At 43.0% G+C, this 26773-nt stretch overlaps 1 protein-coding gene across 1 annotated transcript; it reads right to left on the bottom strand.

Annotated features, from left to right (window-relative positions):
• Nucleotides 1–7217: 7217 nt before the first annotated feature.
• On the bottom strand, nucleotides 7218–24675 carry slc35f4 (solute carrier family 35 member F4). The gene is made up of 7 exons (XM_008283284.1): nucleotides 24444–24675; nucleotides 10448–10748; nucleotides 9897–10116; nucleotides 9691–9816; nucleotides 9417–9609; nucleotides 8375–8464; nucleotides 7218–7795 (listed from the first exon to the last, which is right to left on the bottom strand). Exons 1-7 carry the CDS (start codon nucleotides 24673–24675, stop codon nucleotides 7554–7556), a joined length of 1404 nt encoding a protein of 467 aa, XP_008281506.1. The 3' UTR covers nucleotides 7218–7553.
• Nucleotides 24676–26773: the final 2098 nt, after the last annotated feature.

Raw genomic sequence — 26773 nt, 5'->3', positions numbered from 1 at the left:
TGGTGGGTTGTTACGAATCATTTACAAATCTTGTAATGATGTTTAGCTGTAAATGTTTAAACTGATTTTTTTACTAAAAGGTTTTCCACACCAAAACATTTGATTAACTATTACACACGCCGCGACTGTTATCCACTTAACTGTGGAAGTTCATCCACTGTGTCCCTCAGCACAATCATGACACCCAGTGGCAGAGCACAATAAAAGTTCAGATTGTCGTGATTTGTCGAATGCATTTTAATGCGCGTTTCTTTTATTGAAATTACTCAACCTCCGCCAGATTATCTGCGCTGATTTAATTCCCCCCCCCACCACCCCTGCTGTGTGATGTGATCCCAGCGGTGTTCATCTGAGGCGTCGTGCCTGAGGACCGGGCTTTTGTCAGCCGCTGTGGCCCCAGGTGTTTGGTAGGGGTCCAGTTCCTCTCAGCCTCTCTAAGTCCGCCTAAGAGCCGGCCTCGGGGAGACCACTTCAAGAATGATGGTGCAATTAGCAGTTTCCTGTTTTCAGTCTGATTATTCTTCAAGAGGCTTTTATTTGCTTTCAAAAAAAAAAAAGACAGGATATGTTTGGACACTGAAGGATTCTTTTGTGCCGGTCTCTTTACCCGGTATCCAATAATAGACCTGCAGCTTCAAAGCTAGCCGGTCCAAATCCTGACTCTTTGAACTGAGTTTAAAGTTTATTTTTTTGAAGTTTGCTATCAGTGTTGTAGAATTCTTGATGAGCTTCAGGTTTCATTAGGTTCAACAGGAAGATTTCTTACGTCAGTGCATCACTTTCACCCATAGAGGGCACCATAAACTTAGAAATACGTCCAGAACATGAGGAGTTTTGGATCATCATGTTCAGTTTGGTGCCTTAACCATAAAAGACCATCCTGTATATGAGGACGATCATTTCAGAAAACTTGACTTTATTATTGTAAGTTTGTCTTGGTCCAATGGTGCAATAACTGTTTAGTAATTAATTAGCATCACCTGACTTTAGCTCTCTTCTAATCCTGATTACTGAATACAAAAAAGTGTTCTTACTCCAGCTTACAGTCCAAGATCCCTGGTGCTCCTCTTATCCTCCCAGTCTGACAGCTTCAAGCAGATTCAGCCCACATCCAGCCACCCGTCTGCTCTTTCTCCTTTCACCTGGTGGGTTTTTGTCTAAAAAAAAAAGTCCTCTATATCCAGTTTGTTGAACAGTTGAAGAGTTCATTTGCAAAAACAGATAACTCCATGTTTGTATATTTTAAGAAAACTTTTTTTTGTTGTTGTTTGCTTGAGATAATATCAATCAAACTGAAGCTGAGTGGATTTGACTCAGTAGAAATAGAGATAACTGAAGTTTGATTGATGTTGTCTCAGGTAGACGATGGGACAGTGGGTTTGTGAAGATGGAGTTATCTGTTTTTGCAAATGAACTCTTTGATTCTTTCTGCTTTTCTGTTTTTAAGACCACGAGCTCGATCTTCTTTGATCGTTTCATCTACAATGCACGGAAGCTGTTTGTTCGGCTCATCACTGTGTCTCTTCACCAAAGAGAGGTTTTGGTTCCAGGAGGCAGTTGGGGTCCAAACATTTTCCTGTGGTCTCATCCCAGAAGATGTCCCTCTCTGTGGGTCTTCTCACGAGTTTCAGCCTCTGGATCCCTCCTGCATCGGGACCTCCAACTGAAAGGCCAAATAAAAATGAGTCAATACACCAGATATAGTTGGCATCAGGTTTATCTGTATAGATGTGAAGATGATCATTTGTGAGCCTGCCGGTGGCTTTGTAGACAACTTTATGTCTTCTCTTGTCTCTGGCTTGTCTGAGCCGATGCTGATGAGCTATCTGGGCCTCCAGAAACCCTCCCTAGAAAGGCCACAAGAAAGTGTTGGAAAGTTCATTTACTCGACTAGTATTTAAAATATTTTTATTTTACTGGGCTGTTTGAGGTGTTAATGTCATACTTCTGTTCTACCACATTTCAGAGGGAATTTCTTTTACATCACTACCTTTAGTTTCTTTTGAGGTTTTGATTTTATACAAACATATGTATGGACTAGTAAGAGTGCCAAATTACAAAATAAATCAATAGAAGAATAATGAAATAAAAGTGGAAATAAAAAGAAGAATAAATGAAATAAAAAATAAATAATGTGGCAATAAAAGGCAATATTAATCAAAAATGAAAGAAAAGGTGAACAAAAGTAGAAATATAAAGACAAATATATAATAATAAACATAATAATAGATAATTTTTATTACTTTTTATGTTTATTTTTATTATTATTTATTATTAATTTTTTTAATTTACTTTTTAAAAATATTTTTAACATGTATTATTTTTTAAATTATTTTTCTATTTTTATTTGTTTTATTTTTTTTATTTTATTTATTCTTCTCTTTTATTTCCACATTTATTTTATTATTCTTTTATTGACTTATTTTTGTAATTTGGCACTTTCACCACTCCATACATGTGACATATAAAATGTAATGAACTGTTCCAGATTAAAATACTAGTTGGTACGCGCTCCCTTTTAAAAAGCGATGTCTGATTGGAGGTATTAGTTGTCAGTAAGTACACAAAAGAACAATTTCACCTCTTCTAGGATGGTTCAATACAAATTCAAATGGTTTGATGCACATAGATGTCTAATTGTTCAAAATTTTGCCAAAAATAACAATCACTAAGTTGCATATAGAATAGTTCATCAGTATTTAAAATGCAATCACATGCAAGTACAAGTACTTTGCTTCAAATACCTGTAGTTTAAACTCAAGTCAAATTTAAAATGCAGATCTTTTATGTTGTTGTTCTAGTATTTTTACTTACTAAATTCCACCCCTGCGATAAACACCCACTTATAACCATATGACGTTACTGTGTGTGATCTCCAGGAGTTGTAACTGATGAAGCGTTTTCCTGCTGATGGAGGTGAATTTAAAGCAAACTGTTCTCCTGGAAGAATCATGGGACTGTTAACACTGTGCTTCTCTTTGTGTCGACAAGTTTGTATCTAATGGTTGGGACTTTTCTGTTCCCTGTACCCTGAAAATAGAACCCGTGGAGGGCCAGTCATGGCTGCAGACCACCCTACTTTCCACTCCACCGGCACTTTAATCAGATCCGCTGGGAGAGGAGAGGAAGGGCTCACAGCTGTCTCTCTCCTTCTCTTCCTTTCCACCCCATCTTCCCTCTTCTCTCTCTCTTAAGCACTGCTGCACAATTTTTCAATGTAAAAATGTATGATCTGAATTATTGATGTTACAGAAGCACTCCAACCCTTCCATACTTTGTCCAGATGCTTTACCTGAATCATTCTGCTGGTGCCTGTCTGGCCGGTTGTAAAAAGCTGGTGGACATCCCCATCTCTGCGGTTCCTGTCCTACAACAAACATTGAAATTCCTTATTGGCTTCTGAGAAGGTACGGGGGTGATACTGGGACAGTCAGGAGAGATGTTTTTTTTATTTTATTACCATGGCAGTTTGATTGGCAGCGCGTGCGTGGCCAATTTGAAGGGCCAGCGGTTGCAGTGCCTGAGGAGAGATAATGATGGGATGTCTGGGTAAAAATCACAAGCCGTCAGAACCAATAATGCTAAATTATGTCTCCCGGAGTCCCAACGCGGGATTGAACAGATGAGAAACTTCCCGTGTGAAGCAGAGAATATAGCCTGTTGTAGTTAAGTGTATTAGGCAGCAGGATCGGTTGGCCGTGCTAACCTGGGCTCTTCTGGGTGGATGAGAGTGAATGATGCTCGAATTGGCGCTTTGTTTTGAAAGGAAGGTTCCTGCAGGGTTTGGTTCTTACAGCACACACATGCACACACAATGAGGGATGGGTTAAAAACAAAAAATCAATCAAAGCATGTGGGAGTGCAAAAGTTGGCACAGACTGACCTGAGAGTAAAGACAGAGTTATTTCTTGTTTCAGTGGAGGCAAAGTTGTCTTCTTCCGTCCCACAGATCCTGATGGCTGCTCCGTCGTCAGCGGTAGAGCAGGAAGGGTCCACTGTGGTTTGGATTCATCTCCGTTTTCTTGCAAGCTATTACATGATGGGGCCACTTTACGCAATCTGGGTCTGGAGTCTGTGGAGCCCATTGTCCTGGTTTCTATCCATAAAGGCTGACACACTAAGATGCTTCTGCTCCAGTACGAGTTGTGAAGTTCATCAGCTAAAATATCTTTCTTAAAGTTGGGTGTTATTTCTAATGTTTTCTCATGAGGTTTCTGTCACCGTAGATCCACTACACCTAGTCTAGATGTAAAGTCTCTGCGGCTTTTTTGGCCTGTCCAATAAAAAAAACCTCATCAGAATAACTTTTACCTCGACACATTTGTTCCAGCGGCAAAACCTCTTCCACATCTCCCCCGCTGGCAAACTTAATGTTTGTCCCAAAGCGTTTCTGTCTGCTGCCAAAGGACAAATGCAATTTTTTGGTTGTGGTTAAAAGAGTAGCGCGTACTCTGTCCCTGCTTTCATATCCGAGTCTCTCGTTATAATGAGCTACGTTTCTATGGCAACTCTCCCCACAGGTTACTCTGTAACTCATAAGTTAATGCCTGAAAGAGCCTGTTATTTCCTTGCAACCCCCCCTCTTTGCTATCTGAAAGCCCCAGAGGGACGAGGAGAGAGGCAGGTTCGTCGGAAAGTTGCTAACTGACTGAAAAATAAGACTCCAGAAGTGCTCGTGAAAGCACAGCGGATCACACTAGTCGGGTTGTAGTCGTGCAGCGTGTCTGTGATTACTTACAAGACAGTTCCTCCCTTTATATAGTTCATTTTTTGATATTGTGGTTCTTAGACACATGATTGCTCAAAGCATGGCAGTCTGTTGTTCCACTGTTTTGATCTGTTAGATGCTGTAAGATTTTGCAGAGATGTTCATGGTTCCCAGAGGATGAGTCCTACATCAAAAGTAGGAGGTTAATAGTTTTAGTTTTTACCAAAATATTCTGGTTCAGTTTGACCTATATTGATATTCCCAGCGGCATCATAGAGTTGCATGGCTGGAGACGCTCTGTCCTGTTATTAGTTCAATTATTTTCCATTTTTCCAGCAGCTTAAGACACCTTTTTGGTTTTCTTTGTTGTTGTATGTTTCAAAAACTGATTTCGGAGCCATTTTCCTGCAAAAAAACGACAACCGACATTTAAATCTTGCAGAAGGTTTTGTGATTCTTCCTCTTATTTTGTTATCTCCCCTTTCTAAGAACTGTCACCAGAGCAGGAGTTTGGGTTGGCCATTCCAGACCCCCTTCTGATTAATGCCTTCTATCAGCATCCAGCTCCATGCCAGTGGCCATTACAATTAAGATTTGAACATTATACATTTCCTTTGCTTCTTCTAGCTCATTTATTTTATTGTGCTAAAATGCCACCACAACTGAAGCTGTCATTTCAGCAAATGCTTCATTAGAGGTCTCGACTCGCTGACTGCACTCCACCATAACAGCACTCTGGTGTGACTCCTGGGACTCTGTGTGTGTGTGTGTGTGTGTGTGTGTGTGTGTGTGTGTGTGTGAGTGAAAGCGAGCGATGGGGAAAGACTGAGAAATTATTCCACCGACACCCTCATCATCTCAACAGCACTATTTGGACCAAAATGAAATTTTGTCACCACGTTATGCGAGACTAGAAAGTCATTCTGACGAGTGCCGACCACATCGCTGTGCTCGGCGGGCAAACGTGTCCTGCGGGCTTCGACCATTGCCAGGCGCTTATGCGTTTTTACCACCAGCTGTGTGTATCTGTGAAAGAGGATGAATTAGAGCGAGTTCTCTCCTCTGCCTGCTGCCTTCATGTGTGTGTGTCAGTAAGAGCAGCAGAGAAAAGCGCAGCATAATATACTGTCGCGAGGAGACTTCTGCAAAGTCATCGCTGCCAAATCAATGCAATGCACTTTGCAGATTACTAATATTATATAAATCACATTACTTAGTTCTGCTAAAAATACTTGGCCGTAATGCAGGTATGAGGTCGAAGCAACAATAGTCGGATATGAGGATGTGAGCCTCCCTTTAACCTGCTTCATATTAAAATATGTGTCTTAGGAAGGATGCGCCATACAGTCCAGAAAATGTGTATTAAACCGTAAATATTAACCTACTACAAGCCCTTAAATATATATCATGCCTTTGAGAGTTCTGTTTATACATGTGTAGATTATAAGCTAAATTAATTCTGTCTGTTCTGCAAGATCTGCCTTCTTTTGCTCTTTGTAAAGGTTCTTTCCTACTGTTTATATTTTGCAGTGTTCTTTCTGATCCACACCAACAGTCTGAGGTGTATAATGTGTATTTTAATCGTAGCAAGTTAACTTACCCACTACATCTAATTCAGTGTCCTAAACCTCTGGATACTGATAGTACTAAGCTCCTCTTCTTGTACTTCTAGACCTGTGGTTCTCAAACTGGGGCTCGGGACCCCCATGGTTGTCCCAAGATAATTTCAAGGGGTCACCAGATCATTGTAAAATAAATAAAGAAATAAAAATAAAGCCTACATTTATCAAATAAATGTGTATAAGGGCTGTCAAAATTAAAAGTGTATGCTTCTTCCCACTCTTTTTTCAAACTTGTTAATATTATGATCTGATTATGTGATATTTTTTATTCTTTTTTACTATTTTTAAAATGATTTTCTTTTGTTTTTATACATTTTTTCCTTTCGTTTGTTCAAAATAAATTCAATTCATTAATTAATTAATGTGTTAATGTAAAGAGATTAATTTGTGGAGTTAACACATTAATTTTTAACACCTTAATTCATTAAGTTATTACTCATGACGTATTAAAAATTCAAACTGGGGGGTCACGAACACAAACTGATGTTCTCTTGGGGGTCGTGGCTCATAAAGTTTGGGAACCGCTGTTCTAGACCATCTTGGCTGAGCTTCCAGTATCCTGAGGACACGATGGCAGCTGCAGTCGTCCAGCAATGTATGCATCTGTGTAAATTCAGACGCATTTGACAAAGTTATGGCTCACAAATCGAACACATTTCGAAAATGTCATTAAATAACTTGCACAGAATTGATTTAGACCAGCGACACGCTGCTTTTATGAGGGTTTTCAGTCTTTTATTATAAAACCAAAAGAGCCTGTACATTACGCATAGTATAATTGCCATTCTTGTATATAATACTATTTAGTAAGACTTAAAATTAATACTCTTATCGATACAGATCTAAATAAATATCATAAATATGTAGAAGATTGAGCCAAACTGGCCCCGCCAATATTTATATTCACAGAATACAGTCCGCAGAGCATGTCAGGGGGAAGCCAGTCAGCTCTTGGTTTGGGTGCGTGCGAGGGATGGAGCGTGGCAAGTAGTTCAAGAAAGTAAATAACACTTTCAACCCTTTGCAGTTTGCATGATCCGTAAAAGTCCTCCTCCTGCTGTGAAGTGACAGAGCCAGAGGTACATCTCCAGAGTGAAGTTCAAGATGATACTTCTTGTCCTCCTGGTTGTTGCGTCCATGTTGACTGAACATCCTGCTACACCTCCAGGATGTTCTCCGGAGGAACACGAGTTAGCAGAGGTTGACGTCAGAGCTCAGCCGTGTCACGCCAGGGGAATGGAGACGGTGCCGTTCGCTCGACTGCGGCTCCGAGTGTTGACGCTGGACTCGGTGAGCTCCTCGCCGTGCTCCTCCGACTTCTTGTCCGCAATGGTGGCCAGAAAACGCAGCGTGACCGAGTCCCACTCCTCCGGCAGCAGCAGCAGCAGGAAGCCCAGGCAGATGATGCAGGTGGCTGCCAGGCGCACCACGCTGAAGATCACCTCATGTTTCAAGACGTCTACGGCTGCAGCGAGAAAAAGACAGACGGGGAAAAAAGAGGGAGCCAAAGAGCAGGACAGGGGAAAGACGGTGGCGGGGGGGGCAAAGAAAAACAAATTGAGATTAATTACATAAAGTAAGATAAACCACAGGACACTGCGGCTGTAGGGGATGAGTGGAGCAAATGCAGATTGTAATCAGCACAAGCGATCCACTTTATCCTCTGTGTCTTTGCGGTCTGGGGCCCTGGGACGACTCGCCGTAACCCACTGACCTTCATACAGTCCGTCGCAGTTTAAGAAAAGAACTTGTCTGCAGGCATTTAGTGTCGCCTTGGCAACCCGATCCTCCCTCAGCGAGAGGATAGTTGCAGGGTCTGTTGAGGCACACTGATGATTGGGTTTCCAGGATGAGCGAGGCAGACTTGCTGTGTAATCTGTTTGCTACAGTGGCCCTAAGTGCTGACCTCTCAGTACACGACCACAGCTTGTGTGGCCGTTTACTCTCTTTTCTTTTTTCTTTTCCACGATCATATTCATTTACAGCATAATAATCAAGAAAGCCTAATCAGTAAATTGGAGGGAACACTTGAAGGAACTCTCACCTGCGTTGCCCGGCACACTGAGCAGTGTCCCTATGGAGATGAGAATGGGGTACGTCAGCACCACACCGACATGGACCAGGATGTTGAACACTGTGGAAGAAGTTGAGAATTAATCAATTAATCGTCTTCTTCATTGGCAGATTTGCAAAAATATATAAACTCTTTTTGGGCTTGCCATGAAATGTTGCACAGACATTCATACTCATACTCTGCGGATGTATCCCATAAATACTGAATGCTAAATAAACGTAAGCATGCTGCTGACTTTAGTACAGCCTCACAGGTCGCTAACATGACTGTAGTTTCTCAGTCTTGTTAATCCTGTCTGCTCTAGGTTGCTTTTCATAATTGCCACCTGAGAAAACATCTCCAAATTCAGTCAGAAAAACAGCAGCATCGCATCATCTGACAGTAGAATAGAAATCCTTTTTTTTATCCCAAAGGGGAAATTTAGTTGCTACAGCACAAAGAGTAAAGTTACCACCATAAATAAAAACTGTGGGTCAAAAATGAACCGAATAAACAACTTTGCAGAGAATGTTGAAATGTAAAAAGTCTCTTTATCACAATTAAGATCTGAAAAACCTCATTAAATATATATATTCTTTTACTTTCACCGAATCAAAACTATAATTTGGAGAAAGAAAAAAAAACTGAGGCTGTGAGGCTGATTTAATTGAACCTGTTTTAAAAGTTCTCAGCTGTGACTCTGCAACAGAAATTAGGCACAACAACTCCTACACATGTTTTATTCACAGCAATATTAGGCGACCTCTTCAGTTCAACCTTCAGAAGATGGCACTAATTGTGTTTTTATAACAGATACAACCTCCTCCCAGTACACGGGTTGAATAAGTTGCTTCTAATTTCACATTAAACTGAATATCTTTAGGCTGTTAGCCAGACAACACAAACAATATTTCAGCTTTAGCACTTAGAAATTAGGCTTCTGTTTTTCATTAGCATGGAATAGAAAAATAACCAATGATAGATAAGACCTTTAAACGAATTCATGATGCTTGTTTTGTTTGTGCGCTCTCACCCAGCCACAGTCCTGCCAGTCCACACAGGTACCCCCAGGGCAGCGAGGACAGAGAGCCCCAGTGCTCCACTTTGGTGAAGTAGAGGATGAGGGGCACACAGGAGATGAAGATGAGGTTGAAGAAGCCCATGGTGGAAAGAAAATGAGCCACTTCCCCGAGGTTGGCGCTGCCCAGGAACATCTTGAACAGCACCTGGAATTACAGGAAACATCAACAAACTTGCAGCTGATGTGGTGCAGACAGTCACACCTTCAGTATGTTTGTCAGTCTGACCTTATAGAGGGCTGATGTCGAGGCTGAACCCACAGCCAAAGCCACGCCCACAAAGGAATCACCGTGGAAACCATCGGCATAAGCCATCATGACGATACCAGTGATGGCCATTATGGCTGCCACAATCTGCAGATAGAGATTCAGAGCAACCGGTTACATCAGCACAGTGTTCACAAGTAATATTTTTTTAGTGTTTTCATACGGACCCGAACGCCCATGAAGCGGTCCTTCAGGACGATCCACGACAGCAGAAAGACAAAGGCCTTGTGGCAGCAGTAGAGTGCGGAGACATCAGTGGCGGTCAGCTTCTTCAAGGCTAAGAGGTACAGGTAGTTGGTCAGCGTCCACAGGATGGAGAAGGGCGCTGTCCTCTTCACGAAAAGCTTCAGAGTCATTCCATCCTCCCCAAAGAGCTTGCTGCACTCCCTGTTGGAGAGAAACGCCACAAGAGGGTCGAGTCAACGGCATCAGTGTTTGGAGGACCACGTTGCTTGACAGTCCGGTGGTTTAAAATTTGTTCCAAGTGAATGTAAAGAGCAGTAAAGTGGCGGCTACTGGAGCTTCTGTGGTAAAAGGATTACAATAGGTAATAAATTTATTTTTGTTTTGGTGACTGACCTCAACGGCATATATGTAAATGTCAATATGTCTGCTAAATATAACCATATAGCTATAGCAGGGAGACGTATTCTCTTTCCCATGGTGAAGCAGATGTTGCTCCGTTTCATGCATGAATAATATGTTTAAGAAAGTTTACCTAAATTTCTGTATGGGGGTCTGCTTCTCCCGTGTGGTAGCAACATGCCCCGAGTAGTAGATGGGGAAGAAGAGGATGTTCCAGTTGCTGCTGAACCAGGAGATGAAGAAGGGACAGGAGAATGACTGGAAAGTCAGCTTCACCACCTGAGTGGTGCCCACCCAGGAGGAGGAAACACACAGCACCATCAGCAAACCGCCCAGCACCTTCAGCGCCGCGTTGGTACATGTGTGGTAGGACCGGCTCTCTCCGCTGGTCTCGCTGCCGGGCGTCTCCGCGTGAGACTCTGAGCCATCCTCTCCTGGCGAGAGACGAGAGGAGAAAATGCTTCATGTGCAGGTGACATCTGAATGTTTGCCTGCATGACTTTAGCAGCTTTAACTTTGACACTACACACAAAATCCCACTTTATAAATCTCTGTATGTTTCCTGTACATCCACTGTGATGCTGCCTACAGGATGAGTCCCTGGCCCACGTCCAGCACATAAGCATTTATTGATCAGTCGTCCTTAGTGATCACAACCTCAGTTTGCCTTTCTTGCTGTAAAGGCACAAACGCATGAGGCGAGGCTCTGTCCCGAATGTGTCGGGTTAGCATGGCGGCTGGGCATGTCATAAATAGCTTTGTCGCCTCATGATGCAGCATTTACCGTACACCCGTTGTAGTCAGGTGTGCACAGAAACCCGATGCCTAGACAGCAAGAGTAAACCTAACCACATGACATTCCACCAGAAAGTCACGCCAACCTTGGTACACTGATGATGATGGTGATACATTATGGGATATAATGCAACATGAACATAAGGATTCAAACAGACAGATAGATGTTTTACAGGCCTTACTTTAATCTTATGCCAGTGACGCATGATACATCTGGCCCAGTGCCCTAATGGACTGCAGGAGTAAGTGGCTGGTGGACCTTAACTGTGCTCTATAATATGTGAAGTGCTGTGTGTGTGTGTGTGTGTGTGTGCGCATTTCCGGAGAGAGAGAGAGAGAGAGAGAGAGAGAGAGAGAGAGCTCAGATCCGTTCTTTACCTCTCAACAGTGTGATCAATTTACACCAGGGCAGGAATAAAAGATGACATGTGCCGGGGGCTTGCTGCCTGCGCTCCCTCTGCTAGCTCAGCACGGGAAACTCTGCCGTTTCCACCATGACTAGCATCACTAGAGAATTTGTACCAGTAGTGTCTCACTTCTGCAGTAAGCAAGGCATTTTAAAAGTGCTCATTATTGCATATGAGTGTCTTTTCTTTAACTGCAAAAGAGACCTCAGCAGGATGTCAAGCGATGGGAGTGTCGCGAGTGATGAAAGTGGATTTTTACCAAAAAGTAAATAAATGGCCCACGTGGTGCAGAGCAGCAGCGCTTTAATCAAATAAGTGATGAATGCGGGTGGCACTTTCATTTGTTTGAAATATTTAGATGCTACTCTGCATTCCCCCACAAAGAGGAGAAAATGCCACCAGACATTTAATCAAAAGTGAGCGAATAAGCGACTTCATAAAAGAACTCCAAAGTCCTGCCAAACTTCCTTTAGAAGTTTAATGAATGCATGAGATCATAGTTGGCCTCCAGCAGGAGTACTGCATTTAACTGATGGCTACAAATGTACCCAGGTGATTATAAAATGTCAAATCACAGTCACGTCAGTGCAGCGGCGGAGGAAGCACTCGGATCTTTATCTAAAATAAAAATATCGATACACGTCAAATGTAAAAACGCCCTAATGCAAGTCCTGTGTTTAAGATCTTACTTAAGTGAAATTATAGACAGCTGAATGTATTTAGTGCTCAGTAAAAATGATGCATTCTGCAAGAAACCGGTCTCTGGTAACTCTGGATGTGGTGTCAGATTTTACATTCCTGATGCATCAGTGTGTTGCAGCATTTTGGTGATGTGGCTGCTTTTCACGATCATTTCTATGAAGTCACAGTTGACAGTTTAATGCAGTGGTTTCCTGAGACAATGCGTGAAATGGGGAAAAAAGATTTATATATGAAGAGTTTATTCGAGAGAACAGATAACTACATTTTTGTAGATTTTAAGAAAACTTTTTTTTGTTGTTTGCTTGAGATAAAATCAATCAAACTGAAGTTGAGTGGATTTGACTCAGTAGAAATGACAAAAATAGAGATTTAATTGATATTAGACGATGGAAAAGTGGGTTTTCTGAAGGTTTGTGAAGATGGAGTTATCTGTTTTTGCAAATTAACTCTTCATATATATTTATATATTATATTTATTATTTGCTTTTATTGGAGCATTCTCTAATATTTGTGATCCTGCATCAATTTAGCTCCTGGGCTTACAGCAGTTAAAGAGTTAAATGAGACCATCGCAGATTTTAAGTGGGGAATCACTCCTTGGCAGAACCTTCAACAGCTCATAAACATCTGAAACATGAAAAGGAGATCATCCATTTTCAAGTGAAGACTCATTCTGGAAAGCATCCAGTGACTGAAGCTGTCAGACGCATGTAGTGGTGCTAAAAATAGTCAAGTAGAAAGTAGCACAACATGAAAACACCAAAGTAAATGACCTTAAAGTGTACATAAATAACTATAGTCTCCAACTCTGCTTTACACCACCGGCCTTCTACAGTGCAACTGAAAATCCCCACTTATAGTTCAGTGACAAAAAAACTGCTCCGACTATTAGTAGCAATGAAAACCTTTAGCATCCAGACAATGTAAAAGTAATAATAATAACTGAGGAAGCCAGACTCACTTCTTTAAACCAGCTCTTTTGATTACAGACTGAACATGCCCTCAAAAAAAACTCGCAGATAAAAGCCTCAGATAAAACGTTTAACCTCACAGTTCCTCCCAGATGACAGCAGATTTGCAGTATGTAGTGAAAGCAAAATGCTCAACACCGATACAGTTTTGTTTCTGCGGGATCATTGGGGGATTTGGTCTAATTACATTCTGTCACAGCGAGGATTCTCAATCAACCTAATGAGGCTGCCGGTTGCTAACTGGAAAAAATGAGATCTGATATTTCTGCAAGAGAGAGGCAGCTTTTTTCTTTTTCTTTTTAAATCATTCCTTTTTTTTTTTTTCTTTATGTCTGCTTTTCTTCATCCACCGAGCAAGATGGTTTATATTTCATAGCGCCGACAAAACCTGGAGCTTTTAGTGTTGGATGAGAGCTCTTCTGTCCTGAGGTAAAAGCCACTACAGGCTGATCTGTTGCCAAGATGCAGTAATATTATAACGCTACTATTCCCCTGCCTCATAAAAGTAGCTCTCATGGCCAAAATTGTATTCTCATAACAGACAGTGTTATTGCTGACTAATATTGATGCTAAAAAGTTGCAAAGGAAACAATAATCGCTGCCATACGCAGGCTAACAACACAGAGAAATACCTCAGTGAAGCAGGGAGGGGAGAAAAGATTTGAGGTTAATTTCAGTTAAGTGTTTGGAAAACTGCTCAGAATCAAGGGGAGCAGTCTTAAAGTAATCAGACTTGAGCAGTATGAGCCTGGAGGGGGTTCTTTTACATCATGATCATCATTCTGGTAGGTAACAGTGAGGATAACAGCTTCACCAGATTATAAATTCTGGAGGTTTTTAAACTTAAATGTGACTAAATGCACAGATATTAAAATGCAGACTCAAACAATGCATCTCAGTATTAACAACAGGGCTGCCTAAGGAACATTTATATGTGTTTAAATTCAGGTTTGGTTTGCTCACAATGAGTAGAAATGTTTTATTTATTAATTTATTTTGGAGGTGTTTTCATTTCATTACAGTAAAGACAGCACTGCATCGGCTCATTCATTACTGCCACCCGTTTATGGAGCTCATCCACTCTGTGTGACGCAGTATGCTGCCTCGAACCTCACATTTCAATCCATTCTGTGTTTTATCCCCGCCACTGACGCTGCATGCCAGCGACGCTGATTGATGGAGCTCCGCTGAATCCAATAAGAAGCTCACAGTCGTGTCTGCGGTGTTTGTCAGGCAGTGTACTACAGGTCAAAGTCTTTATCCGAAATAGGTCAGATGATGCGATACTGATGAGGAGCTGATTAGCCGTGTCTCGCTTTAATCTTTGTTGCGAAAGTTAAAAGGTTTTTTGTGAGCTCGTGGAGTGGAGAGTAAAAAGTAGGATGAGGACAGACGAGCAGGATGCAAAAGCAGCTGACTTGGGCCTGTTTGCTTCTTCTTTTTTTTTTAAAAAACATGAGTACTGGGCCTCACGGGAGCCAAAAAAGAGCCAAACATATGCTGCTACTATCACACCTCCTGTCAACACATTTAGCTTTTCAACTCCGCCATCAGGAGACTAGAAATGATGCAAATGTGTCTTTACAGCATCCGGAGTAAAACTGTTGGAGAGTCAACTCAAAGGCTGCTTGCGTCGCCGTCTTTATAAGATATTAATTTCTGATTTGCATTCCGAGTAAAAGCAGCACAAGTAGGAAACATCCACAGCATATCACACTATCTGTATTTAACTCCATGTGATGGGAAAAACAACATGATGTCACCTGGGGCCACACAAAACAACAGCGCTTCATAGTTTTAAGCAGCCTGTCTGAGCTAATTCTGCCAGTTTTGTAGTTCATGCCAACACACACACACATAATGTACACACAGTTTAGGTATAAATGGCATCTTGGGCCTCTCTGGTTCTTTGGGTTTACCTTCAGAGATGGGGCAGGTCAGGACCTGAGTGCTGTATGAGCTGAGAGGAGCCACTCGGGCTGAGTGCTTCTTCATTCTCCACTGGGGGCACCACACAATGTCCTCCCCTGGAAGGTGTGTGACTGTGTGTTAGAGTGTAGAAGTGTGCCGGGGCTGCTGCTGCTGCTGCTGCTGCACGCTCAGCAGCTCGTCCTGCTAGCTCCGAGCATCCCCAGACTCCTGACTCCTCCGCTTCTTCTTCTTCTTCTTCTCACTCTTCGCTGCCCCCCTCCTCCTCCTCCTCCTCCTACTAGATCTCTGTCAACTCTTCAGTCTTCTTCCCAGCACTCCAGTCCCGACTCTCGGTTCCTCTCCAGCCCAGCGCTCTCACTGCTACTGGTCCTCTATCACTGTCTGTCTGGATAGTGACACAGCTCAGTGGAGATAGCTCAGTGGAAGTGCAGCGAAGTGGAGACTCTACTGTTGCACTGTCATGCCGTGATCCAGCGCTGCCACTGTCTCCAAGGGAGACTGAGCTTCAAGTGTGTGTGGCATGGTGCAATCACTACCCTCATCTCATTTCTATCCTCCCCCTCCTCTATTCTCTCTGTCTCGTTTCCCCTCCTCTTCGTTTGCTCCACAAATCAGCAGCTTTGTTTGGAAGGTAACCAAGCAGCCCGGGCTAATTATGCTGTGTTGGCTGCGCCCCCTCCTTTCCCACTTCCTCCTCCCCTCCTCTTTCTACCTGACCAGGCTCTCCTCACTTCTCTCCTCCCATCCTCCCTCTCTCTCTCTCTCCATACACTCTTGTCCTCTGTCTTCCAATGACTCTCTCTTTTCTTGGCACATCTCCTGCTCTTGACGACTCCTTGAGAGTCAGATTATTAGTAGAGCTCTCTTTCGTTGCCTCCTCCACCGCCACATTAATCAATTGAGCTACAGTATGAAGAAGAAGACAAAAGCCATGTGCGCACAAACACATGACAAGCTGATGGATGTAAATTCAGTCACACAGAAAGGTCACTTTAGTGCTCAGAAGTGGGATAGGAGACCACGCTGTCTGCACAATCCTCACACGTCTACACGCTACTACTACATGCTACCTGTGCGGTGCTTCCATTTTACACATGTACAGCGATGCAAAACGTTTCAAGAACAATATACTTTAAAGTACCAAACCTGTGTTCTTCTGTGCTGTAGGCTTTAAAACATTTACGACTTAAAAAAAAAAAAAAGAATCAGTCTCAGATAATTAATCACCTCTCTTGGAAACTGAGAAACAAGAAGAGCAGACTCGTGTTCTGCTTTGCCAACATCAACAGTCTGTGCACCAAAGAACTCAGGTTCTGCACAGCAAAGGTGGAAAAAAGCATTTGGATCAAGCACTGTGGAGCAAATGTTTGGATGATGACGCTCCACTGAACTTTTTCCACTTCCTAGATTCTATCAAATTCGTCTGATGACAGCAAGCGTGAAGACTAGAAATACAAAAAGTTTATTGAGCTTGACATTGCAAAGGAATAGCTGTATCCATAACACTAAAGCACTGCCGAGTTTTTCAACAACTTCCATCCATCCATCATCTATACACCACTTAGTCCTGGCTGGAGTCTATCCCAGCTGACTCAGGGTGAAGGCAGGTTCACCTGGACAGGTAACCAGTCTATCACAGGGCTACACTTAGAGACAGACAACCAAGCACACTCACATTCACACATATGGACAATTTAGAATCACCAATTAACCTCAACATGTTTTTGGACTGTGTGGGAGGAAGCTGGAGAACCCGGAGAGAACCCACGCTGCACGGGGAGAACATGCAAACTCCTTTTCAACATGTGGAAATGCAACATTCACAACTTTTCTTCGCAAAGACTTATGATAGATTTGGCCTTCTGCTTAAGAGGAAGTTCTCCAGGAGTGCTGCGTGTTATTACTTTAACCCGTCATTCCTCACTTCTAAGCACTCGACTGGCGCTTCTTAAATATTTCTGCGCAGGATGTTCACCGTTAATGGAGTATTTTTACATGAAATATTGACAATGCTGCTGCTTTAATAAAGGATTTAAACACTTTTTTTCCTTCACTGTTCCACAGTCGGGGGAAAACCTTGAGGAGGGTCAGTCTGGGCCGTGTGAGTCAGCCTCGGGACTGTGGTCAGGAGTTTCCATCTCAAGGAAAGCCCTCCAGTCATTCTATCTCAAGCCGCGGTTCATCTATCTGAAGATTTAATGGACCTAAATATTGCTCGGGCCTCTACATCAACAATCAATGCTTAGTGTATGGGGTCAGACATGCGAGGCTGAACAGCCAGTAATATCATCCTAATATAGCCGATGCTGTGCGGCGCTGCCCGGTAAAATCTATACCGGTTCAAACAGTAGCACCGTGAGCAACATGAGAAACAGAAAGCACTCGAGATGAACATGCAATACAGCAGATGCGGTGGGATTTAGTCTAAGTTGGTGCTTAAGAAGACGACATGAGTGCTGTTTTGCAGGATGTTTGTTCCAGGATTGCTGTAGTTATATCAGCATCACTCTGGGCCCCTCCCTTCCTCGCCTGTCTCCACTTTCCAATCATCTCATCAGCCAAAGTTCTGGTAACACTACAAAGAGCATAGCAGATCAGAGTATTTGTCTGTGCATTCTTCAGGCTGTGAGAGAAAACAGCACAGTTATTGTTTGGCTGATTCTCACAATGGAAAAAAATAAAATAAAATCAGGACCACGTTCCAGTGAAACCCTGGTAATCTATTCGCTTAAACGTAGTCTTTAATTCTTTGAAAAACCAATTCTCTGTTGTCGTTTTAGGACAAGCCACGGTGCAGGCTTATTCTCCTGTGGTCAGTTAGCGTTGCAGACTGAGTGTAACACTAATGCAAATGCATTAAGTGATGACATAAGAGTAAAATGTTGCATTAACTGCGTGTCTGCACGGTTGAATAATGCTTGGTCAGGTGTAAGCAGGGGATAAGCCGGGGGTATGGATCCACCGAGACAAGCAGGGTTAAACTTAAAAATAGCCCTGCTGATGAGAGGAGCCAACAACTAGACGGGGAGAGGACAGAAAAACGATCCAGTCAGCAGAGCCCGGGATGCTAATCGCTATCCGATTAAGAGAAATACCTAAAGTCCAGGCTCTACAGGAGGCCTCGCTTCAATCTCAAATATTAGACCAAGGACTCACCGTTTTGAGGAGATTGTTTCTCACTCTGTCCTTCCCTTTCACATCTAACATTAGATTAAAACAATGCAAATTAAATCAAACTGACAGCTGTTTTGTATTTTTTTGAATTCATTTCTTTCACATCTGTTCCTGAAAAGAAGCGAAAAGCATCAATCATTTATTTTAATTCAACATTTTTCTTTCTATTCAGCAGTTCTACAGTCCAGCAGCATCGTGTCCCAGATGAACAAATGTACAAATCGACAGAAAAAGCAGCTCAGAAATACGGTGAATCCACACCTTTCCCAACAATTAACAAAAATGCCAACCTTCCATAACATTTTTTTGCGTCACTAACTGGAAACAGGGCGTATATAACAAAATGATCTGAGTGTGTTGCAGATCAAAACACAATATAGTACGGCGTCGTCCTCTTTACCTCCATAGCAACAGCGGGGGTCCTGTGCACACTGACGCACTAAACCCATTCAGACTCTTTTGTCATTTAGATTACCCAAAGCTCCTCAGTTTATAGTAGAAGGCTCTTTGTCTTTAGCGCCTCTCTGTTACTCATCACATCTCGACGAGCAGAGGAGGAAGAAGAGGGACACAGGATGGGGATTTTAGCTGAAACGGGAACTGGACAACCTCTGAATAAATATCTGGCTGTCAGGTGTGGTTCCTGCACCTTCATGCCATCAAATCAATCCTGAGTAGTAAGACCAATGGAGGATGAGGACACCTAGTGGTGGATATATCCAACTGCAGTACAGGTGCAAAACTGGACAGTTTGCTCAAACGCCTGAAGGCTCAGTTCAGCCCAGATTTATGTAGCGAGGTTTTTAGACAACCACGATACAATCAAAGTTCAAAAAATGTAATGTGTGGTGTTCAAAACAGTGAAAAGGTGCATCTGAAAATAGCAATGTGTCATCCAGGAACGGTGTCAAAGTTCCTCATTCACAGTCAGGATTTATCCTCTGGGGATTGAGCAGCTGCTAAATGTTGTGGAGCTACATTTATAGGTAGATTTAGCTGGAAAGAAAGTTTTTTTTCTTGTGTTTCCATGATTTCAGAGAAGTGATTTTACATTTAGGGGCTGGATCGGTGGTTAACATCGTTGCCTCACAGCAAGAAGGTCGCCAGTTCGCGTCCCGATGACAACAGCCGGGCACAAGTTTGCATGTTCTCCCCGTTCTCTCCAGGTTCTCCGGCTTCCTCCCACAGTCCAGAAACATGTTGAGGTTAATTGGTGATTCTAAATTGTCCGTAGGTGTGAATGTGAGTGTGCTTGGTTGTCTGTCTCTAAGTGTAGCCCTGCGATGGACTGGTGACCTGTCCAGGGTGTCCCCTGCCTTCGCCCTAAGTCGGCTGGGATAGGCTCCAGCCCCCCCGCGACCCTAATGAGGATTAAGCGGTGTATAGAAAATGGATGGATGGATGGATTTAGCAGATGTTAAATGTTGTGGAGCTACATTTATAGGTAGCTTTAGCTGGAAAGAAAGCTTTTTTTTCTTGTGTTTTCATGATTTCAGAGAAGTGATTTTACATTTAGGGGCTGGATCGGTGGCTAGCATCGTTGCCTCACAGCAAGAAGGTTGCCGGTTCGCGTCCCGATGAGGACAGCCGGACACAAGTTTGCATGTTCTCCCCATTCTCTCCGGGTTCTCCGGCTTCCTCCCACAGTCCAGAAACATGTTGAGGTTAATTGGTGATTCTAAATTGTCCGTAGGTGTGAATGTGAGTGTGCTTGGTTGTCTGTCTCTAAGTGTAGCCCTGTGATAGACTGGTTACCTGTCCAGGTGTCCCTAAATCAGCTGGGATAGGCTTCAGCCCCCCATGACCCTAGTGAGGATTAAGCAGTGTATAGATGATGGATGGATGTTTGTCTATATTGACAGTGCGAATGGAGATAGACTGGAAATGAGGCAAAAAACATGAAGGTCCACAGCCAGGAATCAAACCAGGAAATTGCTTCTTAAAGCATCTGTGCCCATAAAGTATGTGAACTGTTTTTCAACACACAGAGATTCACGGATCAGACATGCATCAATGATAACAGCACCAGTCCGAACTTTATTAAGTTGGTTGTATATCAGCCAATACATGACTGACTTTACTTATTCCTTACATTCATTAATTTCTGAAATCACGCGCCCTCACGTACAAATAATCCCTATGACTTCCATGTAGTGGGCTGTAGTGGGTATTTCACTGGCTACTGTTGTTAAGGGACTTACAGATCACAAGAGGGCAGTGTTAGGCTGCTGAAGCAAGCGCTGCTGTGGAGACGCACGAATGGAAAGGCCGCTGCAATCTGTACACGTATTGAGCTCTTGTATTATGTAATATTACCTTTGGATTCTCGAAGACAAACATCTCGACGAAAAATTGCCGGAGCCGACCAACATATTTAATAACCCGCCACACAACGCCTGACCAACTGCGTTGTGGTGCGAGCGCAGGTTGTGTAACCCGTGTGGAGAAATATTACATCCATTACTTGCAGGGTGTTTCTGCTGGTTCCCAGGAGCACGTAAGACTAACAGCACTCCAGGAGTCATTCAGGCAAAGCTCATATCCCATTCGTTGGCCTGGTTATAAATAGCACAGAGTGAGCAGGCATGGGAACGGGACAGTCCAAAATAAGCATGTGCACATACAGGATGTTTGAGCGAGAAAAGGTCGATTCACCTGTCGAGAACGCTGCCTGTTAATGGCCTCGAAATCGCACCAGCATGTACGGATTCAAAAGCAACTTCTGTGTCTCAAGACTTTCTCTGTACGCACAAAAACACACTGTGCTGGGAGAAATGATTGCCTTTCCTGCCCTTCCTCCATAATTTCCCTCTGAGTGCTGTGTTGCTGTGATGCCAGCGGTGAACAACAACAGGCCCTCTACGAGTCCCTGCCATTTCTCCTGCCCCGCACCTATTTACTCAGCAGGGAAGCGAGGAAGCACTGCACACTTCTTTTTTTTCTCCCTAAATTAGCTTCCTAAAGCAAGAGCCAGCAAATTAGTGTAACATTTTCCAGGAGATGCTGATGCTGCAAACACCATTGTTGTCTGGTCCAACAGGAGGGCTGCTCGGGTATGCTGCCCTTTCTTTTTTCCTGATTTAATTACATTTCAACTTTCCTCTTTAGTAGTTGTGAAGTTGTGTGCATGAAGTGGGGAAAGGGACTCGTTTAGAGTGGCATTAAGTGAGCCACTATATCGTGACTGCACCGCATGTATCACACCCTGGACCCTGTCCTCAAATGTAGTCCACAATCCCCCTCGGAGCATCTTCTCAATTCCACGCAGATGGCAAGTGGCAATAACAGCAAACTGGCAACAAGATCTTACTAAATATATCATTACCCCATAGGCTTGGCAGGATGAGCCCACTGTTCTATTTACGTGCTCCTTTGTCTTATCCTTTATGGAAAAATGACACTCGCCAGCTCGAGGGGCATGTGATTCTTGACTCAGAGTGTAAACAGACCAGAAGTGCACGAATGTGACGCTTTCACACAGCCGAGTAGCGCTCAAAAACAAAGTGACTTTTTACGATTCCGTCCCTCAGAATTAATCTAAAAGAGAGACGGGCATTAGCAATTTAGTCAGACTCCGTGGCAGTGACAGCGACAGCAACAGCGTGTTTAGTAGCTGTGCAAGCAGGAAAAGTGTTGACAAGTGCTGCCCTGAGGAATACCTTCTGTTGACTCTGGCATGCACAAAATTCTCTTGTTTGGCAAGACGGAGAAACACAGGCCCCCAGATGGCATGTTTTATCAGAGAAATGGGAAACGTCCTTCAAATCCAATCACCCTTCAGCTCCCAGATACAGTCGCTCTTATAGGCTCGTTGTGGCTGTTGCAATCCACACCTGCTCCGTTCACCTGGAATGACACCACGGACAGCAGCCCATCTTTCATTTCCCTCCTGGTACAGTGTGCAGCAGACGATGAGATTGGACGGACAAACGCCTGGAAACGGAAAACTAGGGCTGCATGTAGCAATAACTTTCATTATTAGATATTCTAGAGATTTCTTTCTCCTTTAATTGATGAATCATTTGGTCTTTTAGCAAGTTTGTTTGACTGTAATCAGATGCTGTCAGACGTATAGTCAAAAACTAATATACTAACTATTATAAATGACAAAGCAAAGCAGATGTGACAAGTTTTAAACATTAAGTCATTGCAGGACATTCAGATTTCTGCTTGAAAAATTACTGAAATGATTAATCAGCTCTACGTAGCTGCAGATAAATTGTTTGTTGATTCACAAATCATAAAGTTTACCTCATGATATCAGTGTTTACTAAAGTGATTGATACTTAATCTGAACATTTAAGCATAAATAAAATAAGCAAACTTTTAAACCATTTAACTACCAGTGAATATCAACTAACTCTGTGTCAGTAGTGACTCTGCTGTACTTTTAATTGGCTTCTATATTTTGCATTTTTAGCAAAACGCACAAACAAGACAATAGTAGAAGTTTCACTTTCGGCGTTACAACCAAACACTCACAATACCGTCATTATCTCAAAGGCCCTCGAACTGTTCAGTCTGTTTTTCAATTTAAAGTTTTTTGGGTTGCTTCTTATTAATCAGGTGTTCTTCCAATAGATTAATCTGGACGGGTAGATAAATACTCAAATGAAATGTCTGATTGCATTCATGCTTAATCTACTGCAACTGACACCCCTGATAAACAGGAGGCAGTTAATGAGAGAGACGAGCTCATTTCCCTTCTCCTCTGCCTCCGTCTAAAAAACCCATTGAGGTGCTCCCAGCTCATCCGAGGGAGCCTCAGCTGGAACTGTTTTTGATTGAATGAGACTCTATCTGCGCCTTTTCCTTTGAGATTTTTAAACGGGTAATGCACTTTGTCACAGGGTGTCACATTCTGGTGGAAGGCTCGAGAGTACATCTCCCTCCTCTACGTGTATTTCGAAGTCATGAATTTGTAGTTGAGCTTTTATGTAACAACCAGAGAGGGGGGGAGGTTGCGTGACGTGTTCCAATTCGCTTGAGGTGAAAGGTATCCAGATATAGATTAACTATTACTTTTCTGGACGTTTATTCAACATAAGTGCCATGTAATTCCTCCCTATAGTAAAGAATGAAGTGAGCAGGCCAATTATGCAACACAGAGGTGAGACTCTCTGTTAGCACTAATGCTTCAGGCCTTGTAAAAAAAACCCTGCTCACTTTGTTTAATCACCATAAAACCACAGACTGGTGGTTGGTTTTTTATTCTCCTGTTGTAATCCCACCGGTGCTGGCAACACTTCCACAGAACTGGAGGGCAAGTTTTTAAAGATCATCCCCGAGCAAAGTGCACCATCAGCTCTCCCCTCCAATCCAAAGCCATTGTCTCAGTGTCAGCAAAAAAAAAAAAAAAAACTCACAGCACTCGGCCCACCAATCAACAGCACGTTGACAAAAAGGAAAATTATAGAGAAGCTTAAGGTGTGGAAGCGCCGCCGTATCTCAGGCATGTCAGGAGACAGCAGGCAATATTCACAGGCATCGCAGGAGGAGCTGTGGGTGTTTGTCATTTTGGAAAATATATAGTTTTTAATTATGGAGGGAACATTTCCATATGAGGCTGCCGTGCAAGTGAGTGTTTGCAGACTTCAGCTACATGGATGTGGACGGCATCAGGCCACAGTTCAAACAATCAAGTTTACAGTTGAATTAGAGAACAGCAGCATAATTCGTGCATGACACTCTGCTGTGTAATTGCATTGCCTGGTGGTGTTGGATGTGTTTGTGTTCCTCTCTGCTACTCCCTCCCTCCCCACCTCTCTCTCTCTAACACTGTGTCTCAGAGATGGATGGACCAGCAGCATCACGCAGCCTCCAGCTCATAGTGGCAGTGATTGACATCCTGCTGCTCCTTAATAGCCATAATTAAACCCCAGTTAGCTGTTTGCGGTGGGAGATTGTGCAATTCCCTAATTTTAAATGAAAACCAATTTGCAAGGCAGGTTTGCAAGATTCATGCATTCCTCCTCACACCTCTGCCATCCTGTTACCAGCATCTGTTTTTCTCTTTTTGTACAACATCATCTGGACACACATTTTTTCACATGTTGCCACAAATGCTGCCTTTTTAATTCATCTCACACCTGGTTAAAGAAACCCACTAATGAGCGCATCACTTTGTTTTCTCATCTTTTTCACTCACTTCTGTGACTGGAGTAGCCCGGGTTGTATCCGTAGTAGCCGGTGATCCTCAGGATCCGGTCCTCTATGTCGTGCACTCCGTTGGCCGTCACTTTGGGGCTGCTGCTGCCCGGGAAGACGGCGCGGCTGCCACCGGTCGGCGTCGCCTTGCCCGGCAAGTGCGTGCTCTTCAGGGGCTCCAGCCGGATGCAAGGCTGGTCCCCACTCTCCAAAACACTCTCCGTGCTTATCATCGCGGGTCCGAGATCGGAAGAGGCCGGGGAAGAGCCCTGATCACCATGCGAGAGACCCTCGGGGCTTGCATCAACAATTAGCAGCGAAGGAGGAAAGGACATCCAAATCCACATTCACATTCCTTCAGTGATGCTCCCGGACGCAGAGCAAGGTTATCAAACTCCAGCAGCTTGGCAGGCATGAGACACTAGGGGGCGTGTCACTACTATCACATGCTTTGTATCTGGATTCAATTAAACAGGGAGAAGAACTTGGCTGCAGCCGGCGGTGGGGAGCAGAGGAGCCCGTGTTCATAACAGCATCACGACAAGCATCCTCATGAAAAACCCCTTACAGCATCATGTATGGCATGTCTTAGAAAGTCAGTGCAATCAAGTGTGTGTGGCTCCAGGTGAAGATATTTGTTTTGTTTCATCAGCTGTGTGGTATTTTTAATCTGACATCCCTGTAATATTCCTACAAACTCCCAGCAGGTGATCCTCTGACTTTAAAGTGGCCTTTTGGTATCACTGTAATATTCCTGTCACATTTCAGTTGGGATTTGGTATCTGGTTCCTTTTTGAAATGAGCTTTACTGAACTATAAAAAGCTCCCCTCTCAGGTTCTTTCTGTCACAAACTCAGTCTCTGAATCACTGAAGGATAATCAGTCTGAAATAATCCTGTGTGTGTGTGTTTTTATTCTGAATAGGCACATAAAAGACAGATTTAATCAACTTCTCATTGAACCCCCCCACACTAAAATACACCAAAAAGAATGTATTTTTACTGTTTCCTACTGCTTCCTCCTCCTCCTCCTCCTCCTCTCTGATATTTGTGGACTAATGCTGGACCTCTCAGTGATGTTTCCATTTGTTGGTCGCAATAAAAAATGCATGCGCGTTGGAGAAACAAAGGCGGCACAGGTTTGTCTCACACGCTGGTTCACAGCTATTGACTTCCCTCTGCACTTGAATGTGGGCCACAAGTGTTATTTTTTTTTATTTTCAGCCCTTGTTTGATTTTTTTTTGTAAGTATAGTAGCTCACAGATTAGGAAGTTTGTGCTGCTCGCCACACAGAATAAAGTTTTTTTTCTTTTGCTATTTTCAAGCACTTATTATGAATTTTATTCTAAGGTAAACCCCCAGAACAATCTCTTTTCCTCAGCTGGCCACAGGTTCTTGTGCTGGCTCAGGGAAGCTCCACTTGACTGGATCCCCCAGCTTGCAGATGCTTGGAAAAAAAATGTTTTTTTCTCTTTTTTTTTTTAGAAAACTGGGCTCTAAATCCAATAACACAAGATGCAGTATTTCAGTGTCTCTCCGATACGCCTCTTTCCAAGTCCTCCCCTCTCTGTGTGAAATTGATTCCCAGTGTGTGGAGAATTTGTGCCCCTATTGGCATTGTTGTGCAGACACATGCTGGGGTTTATGATGCCCTTGGACGCCAGAAGTGCTTCCTCCCCCTGTCTTACTTACTAAACCAATCTCCACCTCATGTTCTTTTGTTTCAGTTTGTTTGCGCTCCAAAGCACTTATCTCACACATTCAGTTCAGGGACAGCTTTGTGGCTACAACAATGAAATGCCAGCGCCCAGAAACTATCTCCACGCCTTTTGAGAATTGCTAATTTATTATTGGACACTTTCTTACAAGTCTGTGCATCCACAGTCCAAAAAAAAAAAGTTTTCTTCGTTCATGTACTTTTGTTGTGGCGTTTTACTTTTTTGTTCTGTATAGTTCATGCAAACGGCTCCTCTTGCACATTATGCGTCTCTTTTTATGTCTAAAGGTGCTCGTCTGAGTCGCTGTTTTCTATCAGCTGCTAATGCATTAAAAAGAACTCAGCTCAAAGGGAAAATTGCTCTTTGACAGCAGTGGGCTTATTAAAAGTCTTTGCAGCTCTAACCCACATTAAGAAAGCAATTTATGCATGAGCTGTGACAAGGCAAGTCCTGGCTTTTTTTTTTTTTTTAAAGATTTGAAATGCTCATGTGCTGTGTTGTATGAAAGAGACATGGCAAAGTGATCTCCAAAGAAATCATTCAATCCTTGGAGCAATATCTTAAAAGCTATCGTGAGGAGATGATCCTTCGTATCTTCTTTAATATCTTCTCT

The sequence above is a fragment of the Stegastes partitus genome, unplaced genomic scaffold (assembly GCF_000690725.1).
Source record: "Stegastes partitus isolate 25-593 unplaced genomic scaffold, Stegastes_partitus-1.0.2 Scaffold8, whole genome shotgun sequence".
NCBI lineage: Eukaryota > Metazoa > Chordata > Actinopteri > Pomacentridae > Stegastes > Stegastes partitus.
Note: the sequence above shows the minus strand (reverse complement) of the source record. Positions and strands in the feature narration are given on the sequence as shown.

Coding starts and splice junctions, on each gene's coding strand:
- slc35f4 (XM_008283284.1), bottom strand. CDS start 24,675: ATGATAAGCACGGAGAGTGTTTTGGAGAGTGGGGACCAGCCTTGCATC. Junction 10,749..24,443: donor GGGCTACTCCAGTCACAGAA/GTGAGTGAAAAA, acceptor GTCTCTCGCCAG/GAGAGGATGGCTCAGAGTCT. Junction 10,117..10,447: donor ACCCCCATACAGAAATTTAG/GTAAACTTTCTT, acceptor TCTCTCCAACAG/GGAGTGCAGCAAGCTCTTTG.